This window comes from Fusarium vanettenii (assembly GCF_000151355.1).
Source record: "Fusarium vanettenii 77-13-4 chromosome 9 genomic scaffold NECHAsca_27_chr9_1_0, whole genome shotgun sequence".
Lineage (NCBI taxonomy): Eukaryota > Fungi > Ascomycota > Sordariomycetes > Hypocreales > Nectriaceae > Fusarium > Fusarium vanettenii.
Genome location: NW_003315858.1, coordinates 39769 through 64784, shown reverse-complemented (window position 1 = coordinate 64784; position 25016 = coordinate 39769). Strand labels below are relative to the sequence as shown.

Sequence of the window (25016 nt, the reverse complement as noted above, 5' to 3'; positions counted from 1 at the left end):
TAAAAGAACAAGCAAGAAATGATTGATATGTTGGACCAAGCAAGTGAATCCCAAGTTATTGCCAATTCGTAAGACTCACGTGGACCAGATTGAGGAGTATGATATGAGTGAGACAATCTAATTGGTGGTTAGACTAGACTAGCTCCTGTGAAGGGCTGAACTGGACAAGGAAAAAGCGGGGCGGCGCATTCAAGTTCTAACTAGTAAACTCACATCAGGCCTTCGTTCCACTTCCTCTTTCTCTCAATCAACGCAAGCATCTGGAACATTGCTGGCAATAATCCAACATGTCGTCGTTTGACAGCGCTGAGGGGTATCTCTCGGAAGAAATCAATCACTGGCCTCACACATCGCGTACAGACATCGAACTCAACCTCGATCAACTAGCAACTGACCCATGCTTGTTACCCCCTTCTTCTCTAACCGAACCTGACTTTTGGTTGTCGCAAAATTTCCAAAGCCCTACTGCTGACCCCTTAGCATTGCATTCTACGGCATGGCTTGGCGAGGCTGGACGCTCTAGCCTTCCTAAACAGAATATGGACGAGGGCAGTTGTTCCGCAGAGGTTACGGGAACCGTCGCCAAACCCCAAAGGCAACAACAGCAAGACAATGAGCCAACGACTTTTCAGGCTGGAAGACGGTTTTCCCTGGCACAAGGGCGAATTTTAAACAAATGGCTAGCCGCCCACACTCACCACCCCTATCCCACGGTCATGGATGTCGAACTGCTCGAGAGAGAGTCTGGGTTGAGTAAGCAACAGATCTTGACCTGGTTCTCCAATGCCCGCCGTAGGAAGAAGCTTGGGCGGGCAGCTACATCCAATCTCTCTTCAGACTCTTCGGGCACTGGTCCTCGAAATATACCTCCTCCTCGTCCATCTACCCCTTTTGTTGAGCAACAAACCCCTCTTGAGAGATGGGAGAACTCGCCACCTGAAGAGGAGCCTTCAGCCTTTGCCGATATCGCACGCGCAATATCTGATGCATCGATAGCTTCTCCGTTCAGGTCTAGACATGCGTCATCCTCAATCGCTGGCTCTGTGAATAGTGGAGAGACTTCGGGATCTAGCCAAAGTTCCCATGCATCTATCAACTCTCAAACATCAGATGCATATTTTCGGCGTTCTGGTTCGATCAGACGATTGGTCAAGAAACGAAGGCGAACTGCAAAGGGCAATAGCGGGAGAAATCTCTTCCAAGTCTGTCATCGTTTCCAATGTACGTTTTGCACCGAAACGTTCAAAACGAAACATACTTGGCAACGACACGAGAAGTCGTTGCACCTATCTCTCGAACAATGGGAGTGCTCACCATCTGGTCCATCCACTCTAAACCAACAATCAGAACCCGTATGTGTATTCTGCGGTCTTCTCAACCCAGATAGTGTTCATTCCGAGACCCACAACTACGATTTCTGCCGTGAGAGAGATAGAGAAGAGCGGGTTTTCTATCGAAAGGATCACCTAAGGCAACATCTCCGGCTCGTTCACGACTCCCAGTTCTCGAAATGGCCCATGGAAGGGTGGAAGCTAGAGTGCGATGATGTACAGTCACGATGCGGATTCTGCGACATTAGCATGACGACGTGGACTGAACGACTGGACCACTTAGCGGAACACTTTCGAGAAGGAAAGACCATGGCTGATTGGCGTGGGAATTGGGGATTTGACTCAGCAACTCTCGAGATGGTGGAGAACTCGATGCCTCCATGTGTGTCATATTATTGTTTCAACCTATGTCTGAGACTAGTGTTGCTAACGCAGGCGCAAGATCTCATAGAATACGAGCGAAACTCACCACTACCATTTACAACACAGCAGGGCGCACCATACAGTTCCACCAACGCGTTTGATCTACTACAGTTGGAGCTGGATTATTTCTTCTCAAACTACGTCGACATCAACCAATGCGTCCCTCCCGAAAGAATTCTTCACTTGGAACTCTGCTCTATCATCTTCGGCGCCGAAATGCTGCATCGGCATTCCCAACCCAATGCCTCGTCTTGGCTACGTGATCTTTTGATGGGGACCGAAGACATCGCCAAGGAGGCACAAATGAGGCCAATGAAAAGTGCTGCTAGGTCTCGATTTACTGACCTGAGGATTCATGGCAAAAGCAACATTTTCGAGGACTGCACACTTGAGGCTTCCCTACGGCAATACGTCGATATGTTACAGATGTTGAACCTGGAGATAAGTGATGATGAGCTTCAGCGAGAGGCGTGTTCCATCATCAACCACAACCCCAATGCTTCACCCATGTTCGCCAACTTATTGATCACGCTGGTCTCTCGCTCAACGACTTGGTTGACTCCATTCCGCATTCGGACAGGGCTGTCTACTGCTGAAGCTAGTCTATGTCCTACCAACACTAGCACTGGTCTCGGCATCAATTCTGGGCACCTGCTAGATCTTACAGATATTCGAACCTTGGGCATGGCAAAAGACGCCCAGGCAAACGACGCCACTACAAATCCAATGACGACTACCCAAATTCTGGATAGGGCTAATGTCAGAGTGCAAGAGCAAAGGGCGATGTCGCTCAACGATGGAAATATGTACAGAGGTTTGACAAGGGATCTGTCACGTTTTGTCGCAAGCCTCATGTCTCCATTGAATCCAAATCAGCATGTTCCGACGGATGAAGAACTTCAGTTCCAAGCGCGCTGGATTATGTACGATAGGTATGTAAACCGCCAATAATACTCGGACCAATTTTGACCCAACAACAGCGACGATATGTGGAATCAAACTCCAGCTGACAATCCAAATTGGCTCTCGGAGTTTAAGAAAGAGTGTGGCTTCTTTGAATAGCTCAGCGCCATGGGCAGCTTGCGAGGAAGGATTTGGTAGTTTGTTGTGGGCAGCGGTGTAGGTAGTGAAGCTGTGATTGGGATGGAGGAGCCTGTTTAGCTGGAATAAGGCAGGTGGGCCCTGTTCCCCGATAGAAAGAATTGAGCGGAATAGGTCATCGAGGAATTAATGACAGTATTTGCTTGATCTTCCATCCAACCATCTTAGAATCAACAGTTACATTAGCTCGTATCGATTCTTTAGATAACTTCTATAGCGGTCCCTTGCAAATTCAACATTCGACTCAACCACGCGCTCAATAGCTCCCTCTTCTTCTGCTTCTTCTGCCGATTCTAAATCCACAATGACGATTCTGTCATCAACTAATAGATAATTATCCAGTTTTGGGTCACCATACATCAGACCAAACGAGCCAAGCTCGCCATAGGCTGCCCTCAACCGACGACAAAACTCATCAGCATCTAATGGAGAGTCTAGTGGCTGCTCAAACGGCAGAACGCCATTGACCTCGGACAGGAGTAAAGCTCGCTTGCCGTCACACCAAGCCAGTCCATAGCAGATCGGGATGAGGTGGCCCTGAACAGACCGCAACCGGTCGTACATGCGCACTTCGTTGTCAAACTCTTCGTCCCATTCGGGCTTCATCTTCTTCAAAACGATTCGCGATGGAAGAAAGTAGCCGGGGAAGAGGGCCCGAGCAAAGTTTTGGAAGGTGTATGGCAGTGCTAAAAGTATCGAAATGATGGCTTGATCAAACGATGACCGGATAATGGTTAGGCGTAGGACGTTTGGATGCTCGCGATCGCTCCAGTCGCCAGCTGCTAACACGGTATTTCCGTGAAACCGGAACTGAGTATCAAGTAGTTAGTCGAGTGGAAAATTGTGCCTGATAGTAGAGAAAGTATCAACCTTGACCGATATTTGGCGCCAATTTCCTTCATCATACTCTTCAGCCATCGCGAAACATGAACTGTTCGTGGTGGTGGAGGAGTTTGAAAGAGATCAGGGGCTTTGGCGGTTCTAAAAAGGCCCGAAATCACGTGAGTGATCAGCAAGCTAGCGCCCCACACACGCAACAGACGCCTCAACTGGCAAACTAGGTTGATTCTCACAAGTAGTTTGGAAGATACAAGATCTGGGATATTCTAACCAGCAGTGCCATCACGCTACAGGTAGCTTCTTGCTATTCTGCCGCCGCTATTCTGCAGATGTGATTCCTTTCTAAGAGCCCAGGCCAAGGACGGGCACGCGGGCAAAGAAATGAATAAGATGGTAGAGTATAAAGAGAATTACCTAACTCCTAATAAATATAAGTAATTAATTTATAAAATATATTATAAGATAATATAATAATAAGAAGATTATTATAGATTTTATTATAATTTATTAAATATATTTAGAGCAGAATTAATTATTATACTCGTCCTTGTGCGTAAGAAGTTACGGGCGGGGATGCTCAAGGGCCAACAGCAACAGCATTTGCATCCATGCAAGTGGCTGCTGCCTAGAATTTCGCTGCTTAGAGAACCAATACCCCGCATTGGAGGCATCTTTAGCTATGCTTTGATGCTTCACTCATAAACTCGTGCCGTTGTTTCGTTTCAGTTGCCCAACTGTCCTCAAAATGTCATCGTCCGTCGCAACGCTCATCGGACAGCACCCGTCGAATCCTTGCCAAGAGACCCATTTGGCCTCAGGAAGCTCTAAGGCATGGACGAAGTCATACCCACCCATCACTAACTTGATCGTTCACTCCAAGATGCAGGGAGATCAAGCGACACAGGCGGATTTTCGGGCTTTCCACCCTGAATACAAGGATGACTCTCTTAGGCTCCAAGAACGTGGGAATGCACCAAACGAGAGATCCTACAGGTTAAATACGGAGGAAGATGGAGTTACGTGGTTTCACACAGAAGTATCCAACATCGTCCTGGCTGCCTTCTCAAGGTATCCTCGGGTTTTACAGACTTCTCACGACAAGCCAATCTCTGAGTCTCGTGACGATCACACTGTTGACGTGGCCTACTCTGTCTACTCCGGAAAGACCCGGAAACACGTGGCTATAGGCGAATTCAAGAGGGGTCTCATTGTCCCGGGGGAGTGGCGACGGGGAAAACTTGACACAACACCTCAGAAGAGCTTGTCCAAGGAACTTCGGGGGTGAGTATCCACAATTCCATCTGGGTCAAGGATTGTCTAACCGACAAGAGTAGCTACGCCTGCAGATATGCATGCCCACTTGTGTTTTGCTTCGACAATTACACTCTCATTATGCTTCAGTTCAGGGCAAAAAAGGTCAAGGGGTTAGAAGACGCGAAATGCCCTGTGGACTGCTGGGTCCTTCCGCGGGACAACATACACGGCACCCCCCTACGATATGCACTTTATCGATTCATTGTCCAGGGGTTTCGCCGATGCCAAGGCGAAGCTGCAGTAGATGTCGCCTTCAACGGGCAAAGACCATCTGAGCGCTGTTTCTTCAATGGTGTTCCGTTCTGGAAAGCAGAAGATGGGACAAAGATCTCTGAGCCATGGAACTACCACAGAGTGGTGGAGGCATCTAATGGTGCATTTTATTGGGCTCGTCCTGGAGGGTTAGAGGCTGTCCAGTATAATGACGGCAATACCGTGTGGGATACTGCTACCTTTTGGGAAGCCCAGGAACAAGTGGAAGAGGAAGAGGAAGAGGACCTATATAGTGCGAACTGATGGTTATGTAACCTACAAGGTGATCTTCGGGCTCAGTTAACCCATCGAGGGCCGGGCTGCAACTATAATAAAGAACAGATTTTCAACACGTCATAACATCATGACCCGATGTTACTAACCTAGAGGGCAATTTGTTCTTTGTTGTAGTTGAAGCCCGGCCCTTGATGGGCGCTAACGGAGCCAGAAGATCGTAATCAATTATACCCCTAATTCAAGACTGGCGAGTACTTGCTGAAATACGGTGCCAGATCCCCAGCGCCATTCTTATCAGTCTCAACTGTCCCGTTGCCGAGACATCGGAAACGGTTCCTAGATCGCCAAGTGATATCAAAGTGCTCTCCACCGACCTCCTCCAGGGCTCTCTGATAGTGCACCAGTGAGCCAGGATACAGACCCGTCACCTTTCCTACACTGCGGCCATTCTTGTAAAGTGTGCGGCACTCGCCCGACCACACGGTGAGCTTGAGGAACTCTTGTGCGTACTGGTTGTAATCCTCAACGGCCTCCTTCTTGACAGCAAGTGTTCTACGAGTTGAACTGGTTAGCAGCGAACAGTCTCTCCTGGAAAGTGTCTTACTTGATATCGTGGCGGTTCATCCTCATAATCCAGCGGAGTAGATAGTCACCAGCCCAGGACATCTGTTGGAGAACCGAGCCATGCGAGACGGCGGGGTTTGGTCCATTGATCATGCCGTAGTTGGGAAGATTCTGGACCTGGGTTGCAAAGAAAGCTTCCGGGTCATCCTTCCACATCTCCTCCAGGGTCGCGCCGTCACGACCAACTAACTTCCACTGCGGCAACCAAGAGCTATCAAAGCCCGTGGCGCAGACGATCAAGTCAAACTCCTCCTCGCCAGCATCTGTCTTGATGCCCTTCTCTGTGATGCGTTCGATGGGATCCCAGCAGTCGCGGCAATTTGGTTCCTGAAGGGCTTCGAGGTAACCGTCTCCTGGAGTGATACGACGACATCCCGCTTTGAAATTTGGGAGAATCCGCTTCTCGAGGTCTGGTGCATTGACTAATGACGCGTGCATACGGTTTTTGCAATAGCCCTGGAAGATGACCTGCGCGGGGTGATCGAGACACATGGCGAAAAAGAAGCCGTTCAGCCTATTATCTTGTCAGCGTTGTGCGGTACGCCCAGAGTCAAGGCGCATACGATTGCTCTAAATCCTTCCTGTAGAGGTAATGGGTGTTTGGGTCCTCCCGCCAAGTCCTCTTCTGTTCCTCCGAGTATGTAAAGTTGACACCTTCTGGGGTCTTGTCTCCTAGGAAATTGACCGAGATCCAAGTTGGTTGTCGCATGTAGTTGACCAACTTCTCGACTTTGGGTTGCATCGTCGCGACGAGCTGGATACCGGAGGCTCCATTGCCTATCACTGCCACCTTCTTCCCTTCCCATTCGTAAGAGTTGTCCCTGAGATAGTGAGTTGGTCAAGTCTTCTTCAGACTCGGGTTGTCAACATACCATCGCGCGCTATGCAAAAGCTTGCCTTTGAAGTCGTGCAAGCCCTTGATATCCGGCCACTTCCATTTGCTATTCCAGTCAGCAGATTCCAGACAGATGCAGAGGTAGTGCATACTTGAGAAAACCTGAGGCATTGATAAGGAAGTCCGCCTCGTCCTCTTTCAGCTCTCCGGCCTGCTCGAGCTTGACCCTCCATTTGGCAGATCCCTCGTCCCATACAGTCTCCCGAATAGTTGTGTTTAATTGGACATGCTTTCCCAGGTCGTACTTCTCCGCAGTGCGCTTTATATAGGCCTGGATCTCCTTCTGGTCCACGTAGAACTTGGACCAGTCTGGGTTACCTTCAAAGGGAAAGATGTAGGAATCTGAAACAGATCAGTGCTCGCTCGGTTCGTCAATGGTCGCTCTGTAAATCTCTTACGAGAAGGAATATCGCTGCCAACATTCCTCGTCAGTGCAGCTCTTTCGGTTATTAAGGCAGACACCACTCACCATGCTGCACCAGGATACGTGTTTTCGTACCAAGTTCCACCAATGTCCGCGTTCCTGTCATAAATGGTCAAGTCGATCTCGTCCTCGAGCTTCAGTTCATGTTGGACCTTGTGAGCTATCATCAGACCGCCAAAGCCTGCGCCAACGCACACGACGCGCATCTTGCGTGTCGGAGTGAACGCGGGCTGCTTAAGCAGGGGCTCCGGGGTGATCGTCATTGTTGCTTATTGCCGAATTGTGGCAGGATGAAGTCAGAGGGATTGAACGGATGCACCAAGAAAACCTTAGCAACATCCCTACAGTTTTTGTTTGGGCCGGGTGCCCCTTTTCAACATGAAAACGACACAGATATGCATGTTGGCCCATCAGGCCGGCGCACCGGATCCGGAGCCGGATTGTTATTACTCACCGACAGGTTGGCTGAATGGTTGCTTACCCATCTGTTAGCTTTCCTCGTTTGATTGGAACGATTTGACTGCGCCGCCATGGCACGTCGAGGTTGTAAGGTTCTCCCCCGGATATGTTACTCCAAATGAGATAAACCCCCTGCTCTTGCGGGACAACTGACAAGGGGCTCAAAGATCAACAAGCTGTCCGCAGCCGGCAGTTCAGGGTTCGACAGGTCAACTTACAAATAAAGCGGGTTCGATCTGCAACTGCCCTGTCAAAGTGAAACGCAGAAAGCTTGGCTTTTGATTCTCCAGATATTGTCGGCACAGTTCACGCTTGGTTTAATCCCAGCATGGCCTTGGAATGATAAACTCGGTAACTGGAGTTACATGTGTATACCTCGCGTAGATACTCCAAGTGGCTCCCCGTCCAGGCCACAGTGTGAAAGGCTGTTGGTTTAAGGGAACGAATTTCATCCTGTATCCAGAATAGCCCCACTCCCCTTGAAGGTTGGCTCAGTTAAAGCACGCATATCAAGCGAGATATTAACGCGTTCCCCAGATTGTCATTGCATGAACGATAGAACTCAGGGATTAGAAGTAGAGTTTATTATTGCGGATTGACGGCGAAGCCTTAAATGTCGTTTCTTGTTTGCTAAGGTGATGCTGTCCGTTAGCAACTAGCCGATATAATGCTGTTCCGACTTACCCTTCCTTGAGTTCTCCTTGTCTTGATTTCCAGAAACCCCATATGGCCCCAAGCCTGAATTCAGGGGGAAGAATTTAGCTCGGCGCGACGGCCGTTACAGTCCCCGAGCACGCCGAGGACAGGACAAAGAAGGCGCGCAAAGGCGTCCTACCTAATTGCCCCTTGTCACCATGGCAGTCACCGGGGAATCTTTCCTTTCCTTGTCGCAGCGACATTAGTCCTGGCGATCTGTGTTTGACAACCAACACGATCCGCTTTGGTTGCGAGGGTAGCGGTCTTCGTCTCTTGGCGAATGGCCTACCGGGTCCTCATAGCGGTGAAAAGAGGTGCAGGTCACAGGGGTTGGAGGCGTTGGGAATGGGGTAACGGCCAACGGAGACATGGGGCCCGGCCTTTAGGTTCTTGAATGAAACCCTTTCAAACATTTCCAGATGTTGCAGTGAGAGATGCAAGGAACTTGACAAGGGCGCCTCCTGCATTCTACTGTAATGATAGCTTTACCTTGTGAAAGAGGATTACGTCGATCTGATCAACCAGGAGATGCTTTAACTACCGATGAGTAATTCACGGTACCGAGACATTGCTGGGTCGTACCTAGCGATTGGATCAGGAACCCTGCGCGGATGTCGGGGTTTCGTAGATGAAGAGCTACTCACTGCCACTTGAACGAAATCTTCAAGTTTGATTCCACAGACAAGCACCCTCCTCCGCCATCTCTATTTCCCTCTCATCCTTCCGTTTGCCGATTCATCATTCTTTCCTTTGTCTTCGTTCTAGTCGCCAACCATCACGATGTCTGCATCCGGTGCCTGGGGTCCCGCGCCTCCTGGTGTGGACCTTTCCGAATCGCAAGACCGAGAAATCCTGACTTCAGTTATCACTATTATGGTGATTGGAATAACCGCTGTTATTCTACGACTTGCCGCACGGTTGAAATCCAGGGCCAGACTGGGGCTGGATGACTACTGCGTTCTTGCAGCATTGGTAAGTAGAGGCTTCTACCGTTTGGCATGGCAAAACCTGACAGTAGACAAGACCTTCGCCATCGGTACCGCTATCCTATGCATCATAAGCGTCCCATACGGAGGTGGAAAGCACCTTTGGGTGGTGACCTCGGACGAATTCACGACGCTGTGGAAAATGACATACGCCTTTGTCCTCATCTACGCCACGTGTGTGTCGTTGACCAAGGCATCCATCCTACTCTACTACAGACGCATATTCGGGGCCAACTGGGCACATCATATATGCATGGGCCTCGTCGTCGGATACTGGGTCTCTATCACCATCGCATGGTTTTCTGGGTGCCGCCCGGTCACCTATTTCTGGGAACAGTTCACCAAACCAACGGCCAAGGGATACTGCATGAACACTTCGCTCTTCTACTTTATCAATGGCATATGCGCTATGCTGATTGATGTTGCCATCTTGATTGTGCCAATGCCAACCCGTGAGTCTACTGCGTTGACCTGTGTGACATTGCTGGGCTCACCTTTTCAGTCTACAAGTTGCAGATGCCGCTGCGCCAAAAGATTGCAGTCGGTGGAATACTTTTGCTAGGTGCCTTGTGAGTTGACAAGAGTTTTGCGGTGTAAATCATACTGACGTATCTAGTGTTTGTGTAGCTAGCATCATCCGCATCATTGCCATGGACAAGCTGGTAAAGGCCGACGATTTCACCTGGAGGATGGCCCAAGTCTTCATCTGGTCCTGCTGCGAGCCTTTCGTGGGCATCGTGTGCGCCTGCCTCCCTACATACGGCCCATTCCTTCGAAGGTTTTGGAGAAAGATTGGCACATCCGACCGTTACGTTTCTGGAACGAGCAGCAATAACCTGCACAATACAAATATCGAAAGGAACAAGGCAAGGATGCAGTGGAAACAACTACATGGGGATGATGTTCAGCTCCGCGGTGACGACGAAATGGAGCTGACGACGGACATTCGCGGGGGCCGTCAAGCAAGTCTGCAAACAAAGGATAGTGACGGCGATGAAACGGCCGAGTATGTCGAGAATATTTATGTCCGGAAGGATATTTCTTGGACGACAAGTCCCAACGTATGATTCCTGGGGAACATGCGACACCACCGAGTTGTATCTACCTAGTAGGTAGGTAGGTAGGTACATGAGGCTATCAACCACAACAGTAAAAGACACAATCCATGACCGCATTAAAACCCCATCCTGGACTTACGTATAGTGGCATGTGTGATGTATCGGATTACCAATGATTATCTATACACTTGTAAGCAATTATGAAGAGGATTGATGACAAATAAACTTCACAAGATCCCCACTCGAAGGTTTTGGTCGTCACCACATCAACCTCCCACCAAGAGCTCACCAACAACCCATATCAAAGAAGCATTGAGAATAAGAAACCTCCAACTCAAGTTACAACGCCCCTTTATTTCTCATTCACCATGAAAGCAGCCGTCATTCACGCCCCCGGCGGCCCCGAAGTCCTCCGGCTAGAAGACATCCCAATCCCTGTGGCAAACCCGGGCCAGGTCCTGATCCGGGTCAGGGCCTTTGGACTCAACCGCTCCGAGCTCTTCACTCGGCAGGGTCACTCCCCTAGTGTACAGTTTCCCCGTGTCCTAGGCATCGAGGCTGTCGGGACAGTCGCTGCAGCGCCAGGTGGGGAGTTTGTGGAGGGCGAGGTTGTCGCAACCGCCATGGGAGGTCTAGGCCGCAATTTTGATGGCGGATATGCAGAGTACACCTGCGTGTCAGCGGCCAACGTGCAGGCCATTCCCCGGGACGTAGCTGACGGTCTCAGCTGGAACATCCTTGGTGCAATGCCAGAGATGTTACAAACCGCGTGGGGATCGCTATTCAGAGCACTTAAGCTGAGCAAAGGCGACAAGCTCCTTATCCGTGGGGGAACAACGAGCGTGGGGATCGCCGCTGCTTCACTCGCTGCGGAACACGGGGCAACGGTCATGGCTACCACGCGAAGGACCAGCAAGGACGTTGCTGACCTCATGAAACGGCATGGTGTAGGAGAGGTAGTCGTCGACACGGGAGAAATTGCAGAGGATGTGTTGAAGATCTGGCCTGGGGGAGCTGATAAGGTTTTGGAGCTGGTTGGAACCTTGACCTTGGACGACTCGATGCGGTGCGCAAAAGAAGGTGGCATTGTCTGCATGTCTGGCATAGTAGGCAACCAGTGGGCGTTGAATAACTGGAACCCGATGGAGTCTATTCCCTCGGGAGTCTTTCTCACTGCTTACAGTGGTGGACCAAAGGAGTTCATGGAGACGCCTTTGGGCGATCTGGCACGGAAGATCAAAGATGGAAAGCTGGAGTTGCGAATTGGCAAGACTTTCGGTTTGGATGATATTGTCGACGCACACAAGTTTATGGAAGAGAACAAGGCTTTGGGTAAAATTGTGGTATTAGTATAGACGGAAGAATCTTGGGTAAGCAGAACGTGGTTCCCAGTATGAGAAGTCTGTGCCACCTGAGAGAGTGATTGCTTCATGGGTTAATCACGCTGACTTATGGAAGGATTTGTTGTTTAATTGACGTTGATAGCTTCAAAGAAGTTCTAATCTAATCTATAATTGTGCTCTGTCCAGAAGACAGATCGAGATGAAAGAAAAAGGCAAGGAAATAAGAGAATGCAAGAGAACACGAAAGGAAAGTTCAGTAGTCAGGCCCAGACTCAACAGACCCTGAAAGGTCATGATAACTCTCCAGCCCACTCCTAAGGTCGCCCTTATCGTGACTGATCTAGCTGTACCATCCGTTTGGCGACAGCTCCAACTACAATCCTGTTAGCAAATCGAAATCATTATAGCCGATGGGCCGCAACTTACAAAGCTCGAGTTTATCTTCTTCAAGTCTGCAACTCCAAGAGAAGCACCAGAAGCCGTAATCTCCGTTTTCAAGAGCGTGGCTGCACGAGAAACTCCTTCTGCGCCATAAAGATTGGCGAACATGAATGGACGGCCAAGACCAACCGCCCGAACCCCAAGGGCAAGAAGTCTAAGAACATCGGTTCCATAGCGGACACCGCCGTCGGCATAAACCTCAATCTTCTTGAAAACCTGGGGCGCTTTCTTATGTATCTCCAAAGCCACCTCGAAAGCAGAAGGAGAACCATCAAGAGCACGACCTCCATGGTTAGACAGGAAAATTGCTGGGGCACCAGCTTCCATGGCTTGTACCGCGTCCTCAACGGTCTGGATACCTTTAGGAATAATAGGAAGCTTTGTAAGTTTCTGCAGATCCCTGTAAATGGCCCAAGTCATGCGTCTGAAACTTGCGGAGCGAGCCTGATTGGTGTTCTCCTCGAATCGAAGGGCGCGATGCCGCGTGCGATCCCCAGCCGAGTCCACAGTCAGAACCAGGGCCTTCACTCCTAGCTTCTCCATGCGTCGGAAAAGAAGGCTATCGGCGGTTTTATTGTTCGATACGTAAATCTGTTGGGTTGTTAGCATAGTGACTTTCGAGAAAGCTTAGGGTTGCGTGCCTGTTGAAAGAGAACCTGGTCACGGGTCCTGGCAGCGGCAATCTTCTCCAAAGGTACGCTGGAGGCAATGGAAGGCTGTTTCCGGTCAGTGCTCTCTCGTCTATCAAATCAGGGGACAAGAAACGTACGATATAGAGAATATTCTGCTCCGCTGCCGCCTTAAGGAGACCGATCTCGCCCTCGGCATGGGCGAGACCTGCAGTGGCGCATGGGCTGATAAAGAAAGGCGCAGAGAACTTGTGACCAAGAATAGTAGTCCTAGGCTGTATTTAGCATTTTTTGCTTAGCTTCTCATTAGGACAGGGTGGACAAACTCCATGGAAGACTCTATGTCAGTCACATCAACCATGACTCGAGGCCGGAATCGGTAACGCTCATACACCTCCAGATTGTTCCTGTAAGACCATTCACCTCCCGAGCCGTGGCGGTATCGGGTGTATGCAGAGCTGTTCATCGACTGTCTCGCGGCCCAGTCAAAGTCCGGAAGGCCAAGGATTCGAGAGAGGTCTGGCAGGCTCCCGTTGGCGGTGGGGAACATCTCGAAGGACTCGTCAATCCTGCTCTTGTTAGCCCGAAGCTCGGTAGGCGTACACGGAGATAATTCCAGTCAACATACATCGTGTCGGGCTCATTGAGGAAAGGTCTGGCCGCTAAAGCTGCCGAAGCAAGAGAGAGGACGCAAAGGAGAGATGTTTGACGCATTTTGCTCGATGGAAGTGACAGACTGGTATTGAATGAGGAACTGAATAACTTGGAAAGGGGATCTCAGAAACTTATATATCAAACGCTGGTCTAGCACGGTCTCCCTGCTTTGTCCGGTTCCCCCAGCATTCATGGCCACATCGTGGGCTGGGTTTGCGTGGTTCAGGGCAGCTCAGCACATAGCCTCAAAATGATCCACAGCTGTTCGTTCTCGGAAGTGTCTCAAGTAAGGTTTTAAACGGAATTATTTTATGGTAAAGTTAAATGGAGAGTCAAGCCAAAATCTCCTACGCCCGTGTCACAAATTACAACGCCCCGCTAGCGCTAGAGAGCACAGGAGAGGCAAGCCAAGCCACAATTTCCCTGATTTTCGTTCTCGTTATCGCCGTCGTTTTCGTCCTCCATGGCCTCAAGTCCCGACTTTGCTCCTCTCATTCAATACTATTTCGGGACACTTGGTTTCTCGTCCAGCTGCTGTATCAGCGCAAGCACGACAAGCCACAACGTTGGTTTGATCGGCAGAAGTGGCATGATTTGTAGTACTATGATATCCTACTAGATGAATGGCTTAGCCTAACAACCTCACAGTTCTTCAAGCATTAGAGCCGAGCCCAAAGTATCTTGCCTATGCTTGCATACGATTCCTATAGCGTGCCGTAGCTCGTAGCTCAGCTCAACTTGATCAACGAGTGACCAGCGTCTTGAAGTCGCCTCGCTCCTATCCAGAGCAGTCAGTCATAGCTCACTACGGCTTCCTGAAGGCTCATGGATAGTGTCAATGCACCAAGTGATCATCTTCTCATATCCTGTGCACTTCAGCGACTCGGTGATGGACGTGATCAATGCAAAGGCCCATCGCCGCAAAAACCAGCATTCGGTTTCGCAGTAACTCAGGAGAACGGCGTAGTAGGCAACAATAACCATAGAAGGAGGATTCCGGTTTCTCATGAGATCGAGGAACTCATTCCCCAGTCGAATGGGCCACATGAACGCTGCTCTTAGCTCAGCTGGTGTCCCCAAGACAGTGCTGCTCTGTTGAGAGGCCACTATGCTCTCAATGAGCATAGTCGATGCGCTGATAGCTATGGACGTTTCCTCGCCGCTGGATGCAAGACTGTCGTCTGACAAGCAAGCTCGGACGTAGCTTAGTCGTTCAATGAGAGGTTGGTGATGGCTCTGGATAGTGGCAAGGGGCAGTCTCTGGCCGAAAAGCCCATTGAGTGGACCCTCACGAAGATCCTTCTCGAAACAACGGAGTATTACAACCATGCCTGCGACGAGAGCAAATATATCGGCCAGGGCATCGACGGGTGTGAAGGCGGGGTTGTATAGTTCAAAACTGGGCAACGTGGCAAAGGCACTGATGACGAGAAACATGGAGCTTGCATACGCGCTGTGGCAGCTCTCGGGCGTAAGGCTCTCCCCCAAGGCTGAGCTGAGCAGTATGACTGCTTGGCTCTGGCGTTGAGAGGCAGCGAGTAAGTAGGCATGCCGTTGGGTAGGTCTAAGATAGGCCAGATGGAAAGCCGAGAATGCCAGAATCTGATGCAAAAGGCATGGAGAAGAGAATGCTTCTCGCGGCACAGCTAGTTGTAAGGCTTCGCGTGCAGTGGGTGTCCGGCTTACGGAAAGGTAGGCTTTAGCGGTGTAGTGGTGCATCAGCTCGAGATCTGACACTTGTGTATGGTTGGTTGGATAGCCGGCATGCCATGCTCTGTGGAGGAAGCTTGGAAAGAAAGGGATGGTCTCTTCTGAAGGCGGAGGCTCCATGCCCGATGCCGTCTGCCAGGGAGAGGGGACGTCGCCTATCCCAGAGGAAGCGCTGGAGTTGAGTGAACCATCTTCACTGCCATGATTCTTCTAGAGATGAGTGTCAGTGGCCCCATTGTCTTATCGAAGCTCAACTTACACTTGGTCTTTGTTTGCGGGCTCGCCGTTGACCTGAAGTGCCTTCGCGAATGGGGTTACTGTCGGTGCCCAAAGTCAAGCTGCATGGCAAATGATGTCGTCGGCAAGCACCGCAGCAAGGCTGAGATTCATCGCACTATGAATTATTAATGGAATGTCCCCGGACTTATCCTCTACATATGTTCTGTTGGTGATCACAGTGGGAAATTATGTAGCTCTAATTCGAGCGAAGGGGGTTCCATGCCTTGACGCGCCTCTGCTTGCATTGTAAGCAACCGTTACGAGACTTCTTGTAGCCGAGCCGCTTCATCACGGCAAATCTTTCCAACACGTGAGAGTTTAGATGGGATTGGGACGATTTTGCACTGCTGTCGGAGCCAGGGACCAAATGCTAAATCTGTGGGAAGAAGAGAAAATTGAGGAGATAGCGAGTTTGAAGGACTTGGGACAAAGTGCTGACAGGGTGTTGAGGTTTTGCCTTTCTCACATGGTTAAGGAGCACGCAAGGGCCAAGCACTCCCTGTCTCGTTCTCGTTCTCGTTATCGTCTCGGGGAATTTTGTCCAATGAGAAGCCATGCCTCAGTGAGCCAACGACTAGACTAACTACCGAAAGTCTAAGCTTAGTTGGCAGATAGCGTGGATTGAGCTTGGTGGTCCGGTCTTGGCCTTGATAAATACGGGAACGACGACATTATCAATGCAGCTCAGCCACCCCAAGGAATGAGTGTCTTCAAGTTCTCTTGTTGATTTTGGCCTCTTCTCTCATCTCAACCTAAGAAACGGTGTTCCAAGATGGATACTAGGTACGTTTGGAAATACATCCTGGTCATGCAGCTACCGGTATATAACTGCCTCAAGGCAACTAACACTGCCTCAAAATTGTAGATCTTACATGCCAAGGTCTGGGCATGACGACGCTATTTCGCCCTTGACAGACTCTTCGGGCCTCAGCATGTCCGTATCGACGACCGCAGTTTCTACGCCAACCGACACCTCATCGTCACGACCGGAGACTCCTGTTTACGAACCGGGCGAGAGAAAAATAGATTACGAGTGTTTTCCTGAAGTGGTTCCATCGAATGACCCAGAGCCGGCGGTATTGGAGAATGCAGTCACTGGGTTCAACCTACCAGAAGTGGCATGCACATACACGCATGAGGTATCAAAGGAGGTTGTTCCAACATATGCTGGCCTTGAGGTTTCAACACCGCTGGAACCACCCACCGGGGCCGTGACGCCGCTGCATCTACTTGGGGATCAACCTAACTGGATTGATTGCCCCTTTTGCGAAACGCGAGCAAGGACCACGATAAAAAAGAGGCCCTCAAACCTAACACAGTAAGTTAATCCAACAGTCTTTTGTCTACTGGCTAACACGATCAGTATCCAGGCCGCCTTCCTACTCGTTGCTACCGGTCCCGGGGTTGCTGTTCCCTACACTGCAAGGTGGTGTTTTAATGTCGAACAATATTGCGGAAACTGTGACAACAGAGTCGCATATTTGTCAAGGGGGAAAGATCTATTTATTTGCAAGGAAGCTCGGAGATGAAGAGACGGTGGGGTATCCTAGCTTGATACAGTGCTGTCTAATCTTTTATTTTCTTCGTGGTCCAATTCTCAATGTTGGGTACTAAGATTTGCTATTATTATTATTCAGGTTTAATATGAAGAAGCTGGACGCCAGAGGTTCAGTAGCATAATATTATAAGTAAATGTAGCATAAGTCGTGGTGGGGAAGTTAACTTGCATGAATGAGCAGACTGGTTCAATTGACAACTCAACGATCTATAGAACATGACAAATGAGCTTTAATAATATAGGACTTTCTCATATCTCCGCAAAAAGCAAGCTAAAGTCATGTTAAGCCCAGAGATAATACAAGCATCGGTACTATGATGGGAAATGAAGGCTCCAACGCTATGCCCTGCCTCGACTGACTCGCTTGACGATACTGTGCCAATCAATATCATCCAGATCATCAGCGTGGACTAACACTACCGATATTGAGAGCTTTGTGTAGCTGTCCCTTTGTACTCGCGTATCGCATGCGAGACTTGACGTTCTGTTAGTGGCGACTGGGAAATATCGTGAGTAGAAAACCAACCTTGATCGATGTGCCAGCAGGAACCCAGGCAGTGAAGACAGTTGCGACCCTGCAGGAGATTAGCATGACGGATGTGTATGCGTACATTTTCCTCACCTTTTGCCTTCGTCACCAAGGTCGTATTCGACATCGTAAGCAGCGTAACGCGGGGCGGGCTTCCCCTTGGGATCCACGGCAGATGATAGTCTCGTCAGAAAAAACTCATAGTCCTTCTCTGGAGAGATTTCCTCCACGACAACATCGCGTTCATCATCCGAAATTTTGAAGATGACGAAGCGAGGCTTGTCTGCGTCTCTTCGGGATCGGAGTTCGTTAACGGCAGCGATACACTCGTCCTGAATTTTTACACTGGCGTCGTTGTTAAAAAGAGTGGGTCGAAGAGAGGGTCGGACATGGGAGGGTTACCCTGAAGGGATGTGTTGACATTAACGTGTGAGAGGGGAACACTGCTGGGCATGGAGAAATATAGTACTTACCGACATAATTATATCCTCGGAATAAATAAAAACAATGGTCGTTATTCAAGAGGTTTTGGGCTCGGTTCGGAGCTTACTCGAGCTTTGGATTCGAGCCAGATGCGTTTTGGATTAGATGGTTCAAATAAACATAAGAGAACCAGAGCACTTTTACCGTTATTGCACGTAGAACAATGCCAATGGATAAATATCAACAGCAAGATCGATGACACTATATAAATAGTATATGGCACAGCCTAGCACTTCATTTAGTACAATCTTTTTCAATCGATGCCACTCTTTGTCAGCCTTTTGACAGTTTCCGCGGCTCCATGCGAGCTGACCAGATGGATCTCTTCGGCGTCTTCGCTCATCAAGCGCGTCTCTTCCGCGTCGCCGCGGGTCCTTGTGTCCGGACCGTGGCACCGAAAAGTGGACCCAAGCAACTCGGGCGTTTGACGCGACGCGTCTGCGACTGATCCGTGCGAAGAGATCGGCTTTTCCGGGGGTGCGGACCCTCGGGCCGGCGGGACCGCGGCTCCGCGTCATCTAAATTCCGTACGCATCTGTTAGCAACCCCTCAGACATCTGCGAATCTTGCAACTGGCATCGAAAGAGACCGGCGAGAACCAGCCAGCAGTTGACAATGGATACCGAAGAAACCCTCCAGCAGCGCCGGAGGCGGCTCGCACAGGTTTCCCGAGCGGTAGGTAGCTATCCACGTGCCAAGAAAGGATTAGAGCTAATGACTCCCAGTGCGAAGCATGTAGGGTGCGCAAGGTATGGTATGATGGTACCCATTATCACATGTGGCCTTGACTGAACAATGCTCGGCTATTGCCAAGAAACAACGTATGGGAAGTATCAATCTCGTAGAGCCGATCAAATGCGCCGCGTGTTCTGGTATATCTACACTGTCGACAAAAACATTTCCCTCCTCTAGGGCCGCCCCTCGTATCTCCGAGACTCTGAAGTGGATGTTTGGCATCCTAGAAGCTCCCCAGACTCTGATGTTGGGCCTTGGGATCAACTTTTGATCATGGCTGTCAAATTTGCTAAACTCCAGGGTCAAGTTTATGACCAGCTTTACTCGGCCGCAGCACGGAATGCTCACCCGGTTCAACAAGCTGAAACGATCCAACAATTTTCGGCCAAGCTGCAATCCTGGTATACTGGGCTCCGCGAGGTAAGCTACGATATGCTTGGCCATGACAGGTGTGGTTAATCCATGCTGACCTAATGCAGATTGACTCAACCCAGATGAAGCAACCTTAAGTGTTTGAGCTTTCACAGAAGAGCTGGGACATCATGTACTATTCCACAATGACCTTGATCCTGATTAAAGCACCACCAACCGAGGAGGAAGCTGGTGTTAGTCAAACGTGCCTTGAGGCTGCCCGAGTTGGTTTGCGGTGTCACCTTGCATGCTTTTCTAGTTACCAGATAGCCGACAGCCCTGGACAGGTGTCAGAGGGCGAATATGCAAGCTGGTTGGTTCCTTTGGTTTTTCTTCTCTGATTTTCTTTGCTCACACACTCCTCAGGGTTCTACATCAGTCATCGTTAAACCCGTTCATTGCTGTTTTCCTCCACGCTATCGCGGCTGACAGCTTGGAGGATCTCTGCCCGCTAGACGACGTCGTGGCGGTTTTGCAAAAGGTTTCTGTCGTGTCCAACAGTTGCCAAGCTCTTTTCAAGGTCTGTTCCACATTCGCTCGCCTCGGTCGGGCTCTAGTGATGGATGATACGAGGTTGGAAAACCCAGAAGGAGGGCTGCAACTCTCTAATGACCCCAACCCAGGTCCTCAATCTGGGCCGGAGACTTTTGAGGGGATTTTTGGAGAGGGCATGAAAAATGGCTTTAAAGTAAGAGCGTAGGAAAATGATATAACTGAGTGACTTCTTCTTCTTCATTGTTATCCTTCGTCAATTGAGCATCGCCCCTGAGAGGTGCGAGCAAATTTTGTCCAACATGATGACAGCCAGGTGAATTAAGATCAAGATTCCCTAGTCGAAAGAAAAATGCGCCCCATGAAGTTGTTTCTATTTATTGATCGTAAAGCCGATTCTTCATAATTCTTGTCGATAAACCTTGAACTGTTCGACTTGATAGTGCAATTCCTCAAGCGCGACTTTTAGATGCTGCGCGTTTAGAGACAGGTGGCCTCCATGCATGTCTCCAAGATTCCTCAAGACGGCAAGTCCTCCATTGAGGTGAATGCCTACTAGACTCGGCGCGTTGGCCCTACTTAATTCATGCTCAAGGGTATGAGCTCGTAGGAACTCTAGGTTGGTAAACAAGACACTCCCCAAGACTGCAAGTTCAGCACTTTCGACTGTTGTATCCAAGCGCCGGTTCAATGCCCATATAGCTTGGTTGTAGTGAAGGGTAGGAAAATCAGGTTGTAAAGCAGTGTCGTGCGATGGCGTGTAACTCCGTCTGCTTAGTACGCTTATAGCTAGGGCAGCGTGAAATGCCCATGCTTCTGTGTGGGCTGCGTAAAGGACGAATCTCTCCCAGATGGGTGATTGGAAGTAGAGTGAGAACTCTTGAGCGCAGATAGAGCGGAAGTAGTCAAAAATGGTCGCCTCGATTCTGTCAAGGTGCCTTAAATGACCAGGTACGCCGAGCTGGGCTGAGAGTAACCCTTCTCCTATGAGGCTTCCATGTACAGGGGAGATCAAAGGAGACGGGGTAGCCATTGATTCGATTACGAAGACCAAGGGTGCTGGTTGAGAGGGATCTCGATGTGACGTGGAAAAGTCACAACGCCGACCAGTGCTTACGCACGGGGAACAAGCTGGCCTTGCTTCATCACACTTTTTACGCCTGATTCTGTGAGAGGGTCAAATACTGCTCTTCTAAGGTCCTCAAATATTCCTGTAATGAACATACTTGCATGTCTTGCATCCAGTCCTGACTTTGGGAACCCCTCGCGCGCCGTGGCGTCTCTTGGGACTTGTGACTGCCCCCTGCATAGGCACGTCAGTCTGCCTTGGTTAATCCGTAGAAGCGGGGTTTTGGCCAAAGGATCTGTTTCTCAATCGAGCCCCAAAGTCCTTCAAGCCGATTGATTCACGTTGGGCAATTGTAGGAGGAAGCAGGAAATGCACGGTCAAAACTGACGTTTCTCGTGGCTCTAAGCTGATGCTTACTGAGGGGAGGTGTCAAGGTGGGCCTCAAATTGGACGAGATGATTGGACCGAGCGTATCCCTTGACGAATCTGGGTTAGCATGTCTTTGATGTCGGCGTTGTTGATTGGATGGATCTTGAACGTGCTATTCCATGGCATCAAAGTGATATTGACGTTCACAGGAGAAAGTCGAAGAAAACCTGTAATGTGGAGGTCTGGAACGAGTATATATAGCTGGAACTACTCGCAAATTATCGGGTTCAACTTACTCTTACATCCATCTTCAACTTGCCCACGCATCATCTTCATCCCTATCATCACCTACCTATTTTCATTTGAATATATCGCTTTTCACCATGTCAGACATCAAGCCTTACCAGATTCATGTGTCCGACTTTAGAGTCGATAGGCTCAACCAGAAACTTGCCTTGACAGACTTTCCCAGTCAGAATTATGATCCAACATCTGCCTCGTGGAAGCTAGGACCTCCTGTGAATGAGATCGAGCGACTGGCAAGGGTGTGGCAGTCAAGCTTCGACTGGCGCCAGGTTGAAGCACGCCTCAACCAGTTGCCTCAGTTTACCGTCCCGATCGAAACAGCTGACTTTGGGGCGTTTGACGTCCACTTTGTGCACAAACAGAGTAGCCAGGCGCATGCCATCCCGCTCCTCTTCCTGCATGGCTGGCCCGGCAGCTTTTACGAGGTGTCAAAGATCATCGACCCTCTGGTGCAGGGTGAATCACATGAGGATCAGGTATTTCATGTTGTTGCACCAAGCCTGATTGACTTTGGGTTCTCCTCGCCAAGCAAGGTATGTGTCTGAGTGTTGACTGTCGAATAGGACTGACAAGGTGCACTTGCAGAAGGGGTTTGAGTTTGAACATCATGCAGACGTTTATGACAAGCTTATGCAGAAGCTCGGGTACGATCGTTATGGTAAGTGTCCTTTGTAAACACACCAACAACATGATGTTAACGTTACGTTAGTGATCCAGGCTGGAGATGTTGGATGTCTGGTCATGAGATACATGGCCAAACTGTACGGTCCTTCACGATGCATGGCTTGTCACACAAACACGCCCGTACCCAGAGAGCCGACAAAAGACACCCACCCGGAGTTGCATGCAAAGACCTCGGCAACGCAGCTCACAGAGACTGAGCAAAAAGCTCTGGAGCGTACGGGAGTCTTCTATAATGAGGGCAGTGGATACTATAAACTACAATCTACGAGACCCTTCACCATCGGTTACTCGCTGAGAGACAGTCCTGTTGGTCTCCTGGCATGGATCTATGAAAAGCTTCGAGAGTGGAGCGATGACTACCCGTGGAGTGACGAAGACATTCTCACCTGGGTTAGTATTTACTATTTCTCGACGCCTGGACCAGAAGCCACCAGCAATGTGTACTATGCGATAGAACATGGCGAGCTGCCAGCGTTTGCTGTCGCCGCCGAGTATATGGATGTACCACTGGGTATTTCTCGGTTCTCTAACGACCTCGTGCTTTTACCCAAGTTGTGGAATCAGACTCTTGGTCCAATAATGTATGAAGCTGACCATGCAAAGGGTGGTCACTTTGCTGCTTGGGAAAGGCCGGACGCAATCGTTCAGGACTTGCGTGCTATGTTTGAGTTGTTCAAACATGGCCGTGAAACGTATGTGGATGGTATGAGGAAGAACGAGTAGTTACTAGTTGGCATGTGAGGAATCGAAACTAAACGCAATAGATAGTGTTTCATTGATCTTCAATCACTGATCTTCGATCTTGAGATCTAGAAACGTAACCCCTGTATGCTCGCCTGCTGTAGTGGTGTGCGCAAAAGTACCAAAGACCGGGCCCGTCATCTCCCGCGCAGCCAATTCCCGAGTCTCGCAGGACCCTAGCTCCAGCCACTCTTCCTCCACTTCCGATGTTGAGTCCATGGCAAATAATCGGTACCTGGTCGATGTTGCGATGATCTTGAGGCCTAGAGTCTTTGTGGTTTCCCCGACCTGCAAAGTGGTTGTTGATGTTCTGTCGAGTCCTGTGGACGCATTCCAAGCATGACAGACAACTTCTCCGGCGTCAAAGTCGTAACTTAGGGATACGTGCCGCATGTGGTCCTTGTAGACGGCCAACCCTGCCTTGATGCCCCGACGAGCCACTGTCCCTGTGGTGGCAATGTCTATGGATGTAGTTGCGGTAGAGTTGAGGCTCCTCTGACGTTTGCCGATAAACGTGTTGGTTCCCGCTGGCGTTGATAAGACACTCTGACTGGGGAAGAGAATGTATGGGCCGTTATCTGTGTCTGGCAACCTGTATCTTGACAGGTCCGGGTCCCTGATAAAAAGATCTTCCACTCTCGCTGAGGGGATCAATCGGCTTGCCGCATCCATCCTATTCCCGTTTCGCTCAGAGAAGCTCGTCGCTACGAGACCAGTGAACTCCATTCTCGGCTGAGAAATCACTGGCCAACCCCCGTCAGGCCAATCAACAGGTGTAAGGAACGTCTCTCTTCCCAGAGGTTGACAAGACTTTTCGTTCCTTACGCCCAAAACCACTGCCCACCATTGGCTATTGGCGTCTTGAAACAAATCGCCATGCCCAGTGTTCTGGATATACTCGTCAACCTTGCCGTCCGCCGTCAGGATAGGATTGCCCTTGAAGTCTTCATATGGACCCCAAATACTCTCTGATCTCGAGAGGGATAGCATATGATGCTCGAAGGTACCCCCCTCGGCAACCAGCAAGTAGTACCACTTTCCGAGGTTGTAGATGTGTGGACCTTCCGTGTCATATCTAGCATGACCTTGCCAGATCTCTCGTTGCTCTGACAATGGTGTCCCTGTCTTAATGTCGATCTCGAATTGCATGATCGTACACGATGGCTGTTTCGTACGATCGAGAAGGAAGCAGCCGTGGAAGTAGACACGGCCGTCATCGTCGAAAAACAGCCCTGGATCGATACCTTTGAATGAGATGGGGATTGGGTCACTCCAGTTGCTACTCCAGATGTCGGTGGTAGAAATAACAAAGTTATCTGTTCGAAGAGTTTTGCCGCCGTGACCCGCGTTCGTGCAGACGATATAGAAAACCCCGTCGTGGTATCTAATCGTAGGAGCGAAGAGACCCCCGGATGCGACCATTGAATGGCCTGTGTCAAGAGGTACCGATTTCGTGCCCGCTGCATATAGGCTGAGCTACTCAGGCCGATTGATAGCATTCCCTGATGAAGAAATTGTTAGCATCGTGATGCATGATCGAGGCGAGGGCCGTATCTAGTATGGAATTACCGATATGTGTCCATTCTTTCAAGTCCCGAGATGCGTAGATAGGCAATCCGGGAAAGAAGTGAAATGAAGATGTAGCAAGGTAGAAGACACCATCGACGTGCACAACTGAGGGGTCAGGGGCGAATCCTGGAACGATTGGATTCTGGTATTGAGTCTCGTTGTGCATGGCGTGGAAGGATGAACGAGGAAGGGCTGAGAGCCTTGGAGGGTGAGTGCATATATCTTCTGTTTAGAGATGAAAGTGAAGAGTTAATTGCTGCCGAACTCTAGTGCCGTTGAGACGAGAGTGCCAGCTAGGTACATATCCAAAATCTGCGAGAAAGGAGAAGACCCCGGCTTCTCCGCTTGGACTCGGTTCCCTGGTTTTGGGTAGG

At 49.8% G+C, this 25016-nt stretch overlaps 13 protein-coding genes across 13 annotated transcripts; 7 read left to right on the top strand and 6 right to left on the bottom strand.

Moving 5' to 3' along the window:
• Positions 1-539: 539 nt before the first annotated feature.
• Positions 540-2816, top strand: NECHADRAFT_48111 (uncharacterized protein; the record flags this gene model as incomplete). The annotated part of the gene is made up of 3 exons (XM_003043765.1): positions 540-1715; positions 1872-2686; positions 2735-2816. The coding sequence occupies 3 exons, from the start codon at positions 540-542 to the stop codon at positions 2814-2816; spliced, it is 2073 nt and encodes a 690-aa protein (XP_003043811.1).
• A 216-nt stretch (positions 2817-3032) lies between these two features.
• On the bottom strand, positions 3033-3773 carry NECHADRAFT_84330 (uncharacterized protein; the record flags this gene model as incomplete). Its single annotated transcript, XM_003043642.1, has 2 exons — positions 3033-3665; positions 3726-3773. 2 exons carry the CDS (start codon positions 3771-3773, stop codon positions 3033-3035), a joined length of 681 nt encoding a protein of 226 aa, XP_003043688.1.
• Positions 3774-4440: 667 nt separating this feature from the next.
• NECHADRAFT_84329 (uncharacterized protein) lies at positions 4441-5525 on the top strand (the record flags this gene model as incomplete). The annotated part of the gene is made up of 2 exons (XM_003043764.1): positions 4441-4976; positions 5102-5525. The coding sequence occupies 2 exons, from the start codon at positions 4441-4443 to the stop codon at positions 5523-5525; spliced, it is 960 nt and encodes a 319-aa protein (XP_003043810.1).
• A 206-nt stretch (positions 5526-5731) lies between these two features.
• Positions 5732-7704, bottom strand: NECHADRAFT_84328 (uncharacterized protein; the record flags this gene model as incomplete). The annotated part of the gene is made up of 7 exons (XM_003043641.1): positions 5732-6050; positions 6103-6636; positions 6686-6943; positions 6995-7063; positions 7110-7359; positions 7416-7429; positions 7487-7704. 7 exons carry the CDS (start codon positions 7702-7704, stop codon positions 5732-5734), a joined length of 1662 nt encoding a protein of 553 aa, XP_003043687.1.
• A 1672-nt stretch (positions 7705-9376) lies between these two features.
• On the top strand, positions 9377-10816 carry NECHADRAFT_84327 (uncharacterized protein; the record flags this gene model as incomplete). The annotated part of the gene is made up of 5 exons (XM_003043763.1): positions 9377-9568; positions 9620-10034; positions 10085-10151; positions 10199-10588; positions 10786-10816. 5 exons carry the CDS (start codon positions 9377-9379, stop codon positions 10814-10816), a joined length of 1095 nt encoding a protein of 364 aa, XP_003043809.1.
• A 192-nt stretch (positions 10817-11008) lies between these two features.
• On the top strand, positions 11009-11995 carry NECHADRAFT_95913 (uncharacterized protein; the record flags this gene model as incomplete). Its single annotated transcript, XM_003043762.1, has 1 exon — positions 11009-11995. The coding sequence occupies one exon, from the start codon at positions 11009-11011 to the stop codon at positions 11993-11995; it is 987 nt and encodes a 328-aa protein (XP_003043808.1).
• Positions 11996-12367: 372 nt separating this feature from the next.
• Positions 12368-13767, bottom strand: NECHADRAFT_48201 (uncharacterized protein; the record flags this gene model as incomplete). Its single annotated transcript, XM_003043640.1, has 5 exons — positions 12368-13038; positions 13089-13140; positions 13194-13323; positions 13380-13622; positions 13682-13767. The coding sequence occupies 5 exons, from the start codon at positions 13765-13767 to the stop codon at positions 12368-12370; spliced, it is 1182 nt and encodes a 393-aa protein (XP_003043686.1).
• A 735-nt stretch (positions 13768-14502) lies between these two features.
• NECHADRAFT_48216 (uncharacterized protein) lies at positions 14503-15985 on the bottom strand (the record flags this gene model as incomplete). Its single annotated transcript, XM_003043639.1, has 3 exons — positions 14503-15518; positions 15673-15811; positions 15926-15985. The coding sequence occupies 3 exons, from the start codon at positions 15983-15985 to the stop codon at positions 14503-14505; spliced, it is 1215 nt and encodes a 404-aa protein (XP_003043685.1).
• A 483-nt stretch (positions 15986-16468) lies between these two features.
• NECHADRAFT_84323 (uncharacterized protein) lies at positions 16469-17376 on the top strand (the record flags this gene model as incomplete). The annotated part of the gene is made up of 3 exons (XM_003043761.1): positions 16469-16479; positions 16562-17014; positions 17334-17376. The coding sequence occupies 3 exons, from the start codon at positions 16469-16471 to the stop codon at positions 17374-17376; spliced, it is 507 nt and encodes a 168-aa protein (XP_003043807.1).
• A 294-nt stretch (positions 17377-17670) lies between these two features.
• NECHADRAFT_84322 (uncharacterized protein) lies at positions 17671-18262 on the bottom strand (the record flags this gene model as incomplete). Its single annotated transcript, XM_003043638.1, has 4 exons — positions 17671-17751; positions 17781-17829; positions 17877-18115; positions 18257-18262. 4 exons carry the CDS (start codon positions 18260-18262, stop codon positions 17671-17673), a joined length of 375 nt encoding a protein of 124 aa, XP_003043684.1.
• Positions 18263-18881: 619 nt separating this feature from the next.
• Positions 18882-20245, top strand: NECHADRAFT_84321 (uncharacterized protein; the record flags this gene model as incomplete). The annotated part of the gene is made up of 5 exons (XM_003043760.1): positions 18882-18941; positions 19179-19421; positions 19529-19725; positions 19779-20100; positions 20237-20245. 5 exons carry the CDS (start codon positions 18882-18884, stop codon positions 20243-20245), a joined length of 831 nt encoding a protein of 276 aa, XP_003043806.1.
• Positions 20246-21725: 1480 nt separating this feature from the next.
• On the top strand, positions 21726-23055 carry NECHADRAFT_48156 (uncharacterized protein; the record flags this gene model as incomplete). The annotated part of the gene is made up of 3 exons (XM_003043759.1): positions 21726-22187; positions 22237-22306; positions 22358-23055. The coding sequence occupies 3 exons, from the start codon at positions 21726-21728 to the stop codon at positions 23053-23055; spliced, it is 1230 nt and encodes a 409-aa protein (XP_003043805.1).
• A 63-nt stretch (positions 23056-23118) lies between these two features.
• On the bottom strand, positions 23119-24808 carry NECHADRAFT_84319 (uncharacterized protein; the record flags this gene model as incomplete). The annotated part of the gene is made up of 2 exons (XM_003043637.1): positions 23119-24503; positions 24643-24808. The coding sequence occupies 2 exons, from the start codon at positions 24806-24808 to the stop codon at positions 23119-23121; spliced, it is 1551 nt and encodes a 516-aa protein (XP_003043683.1).
• Positions 24809-25016: the final 208 nt, after the last annotated feature.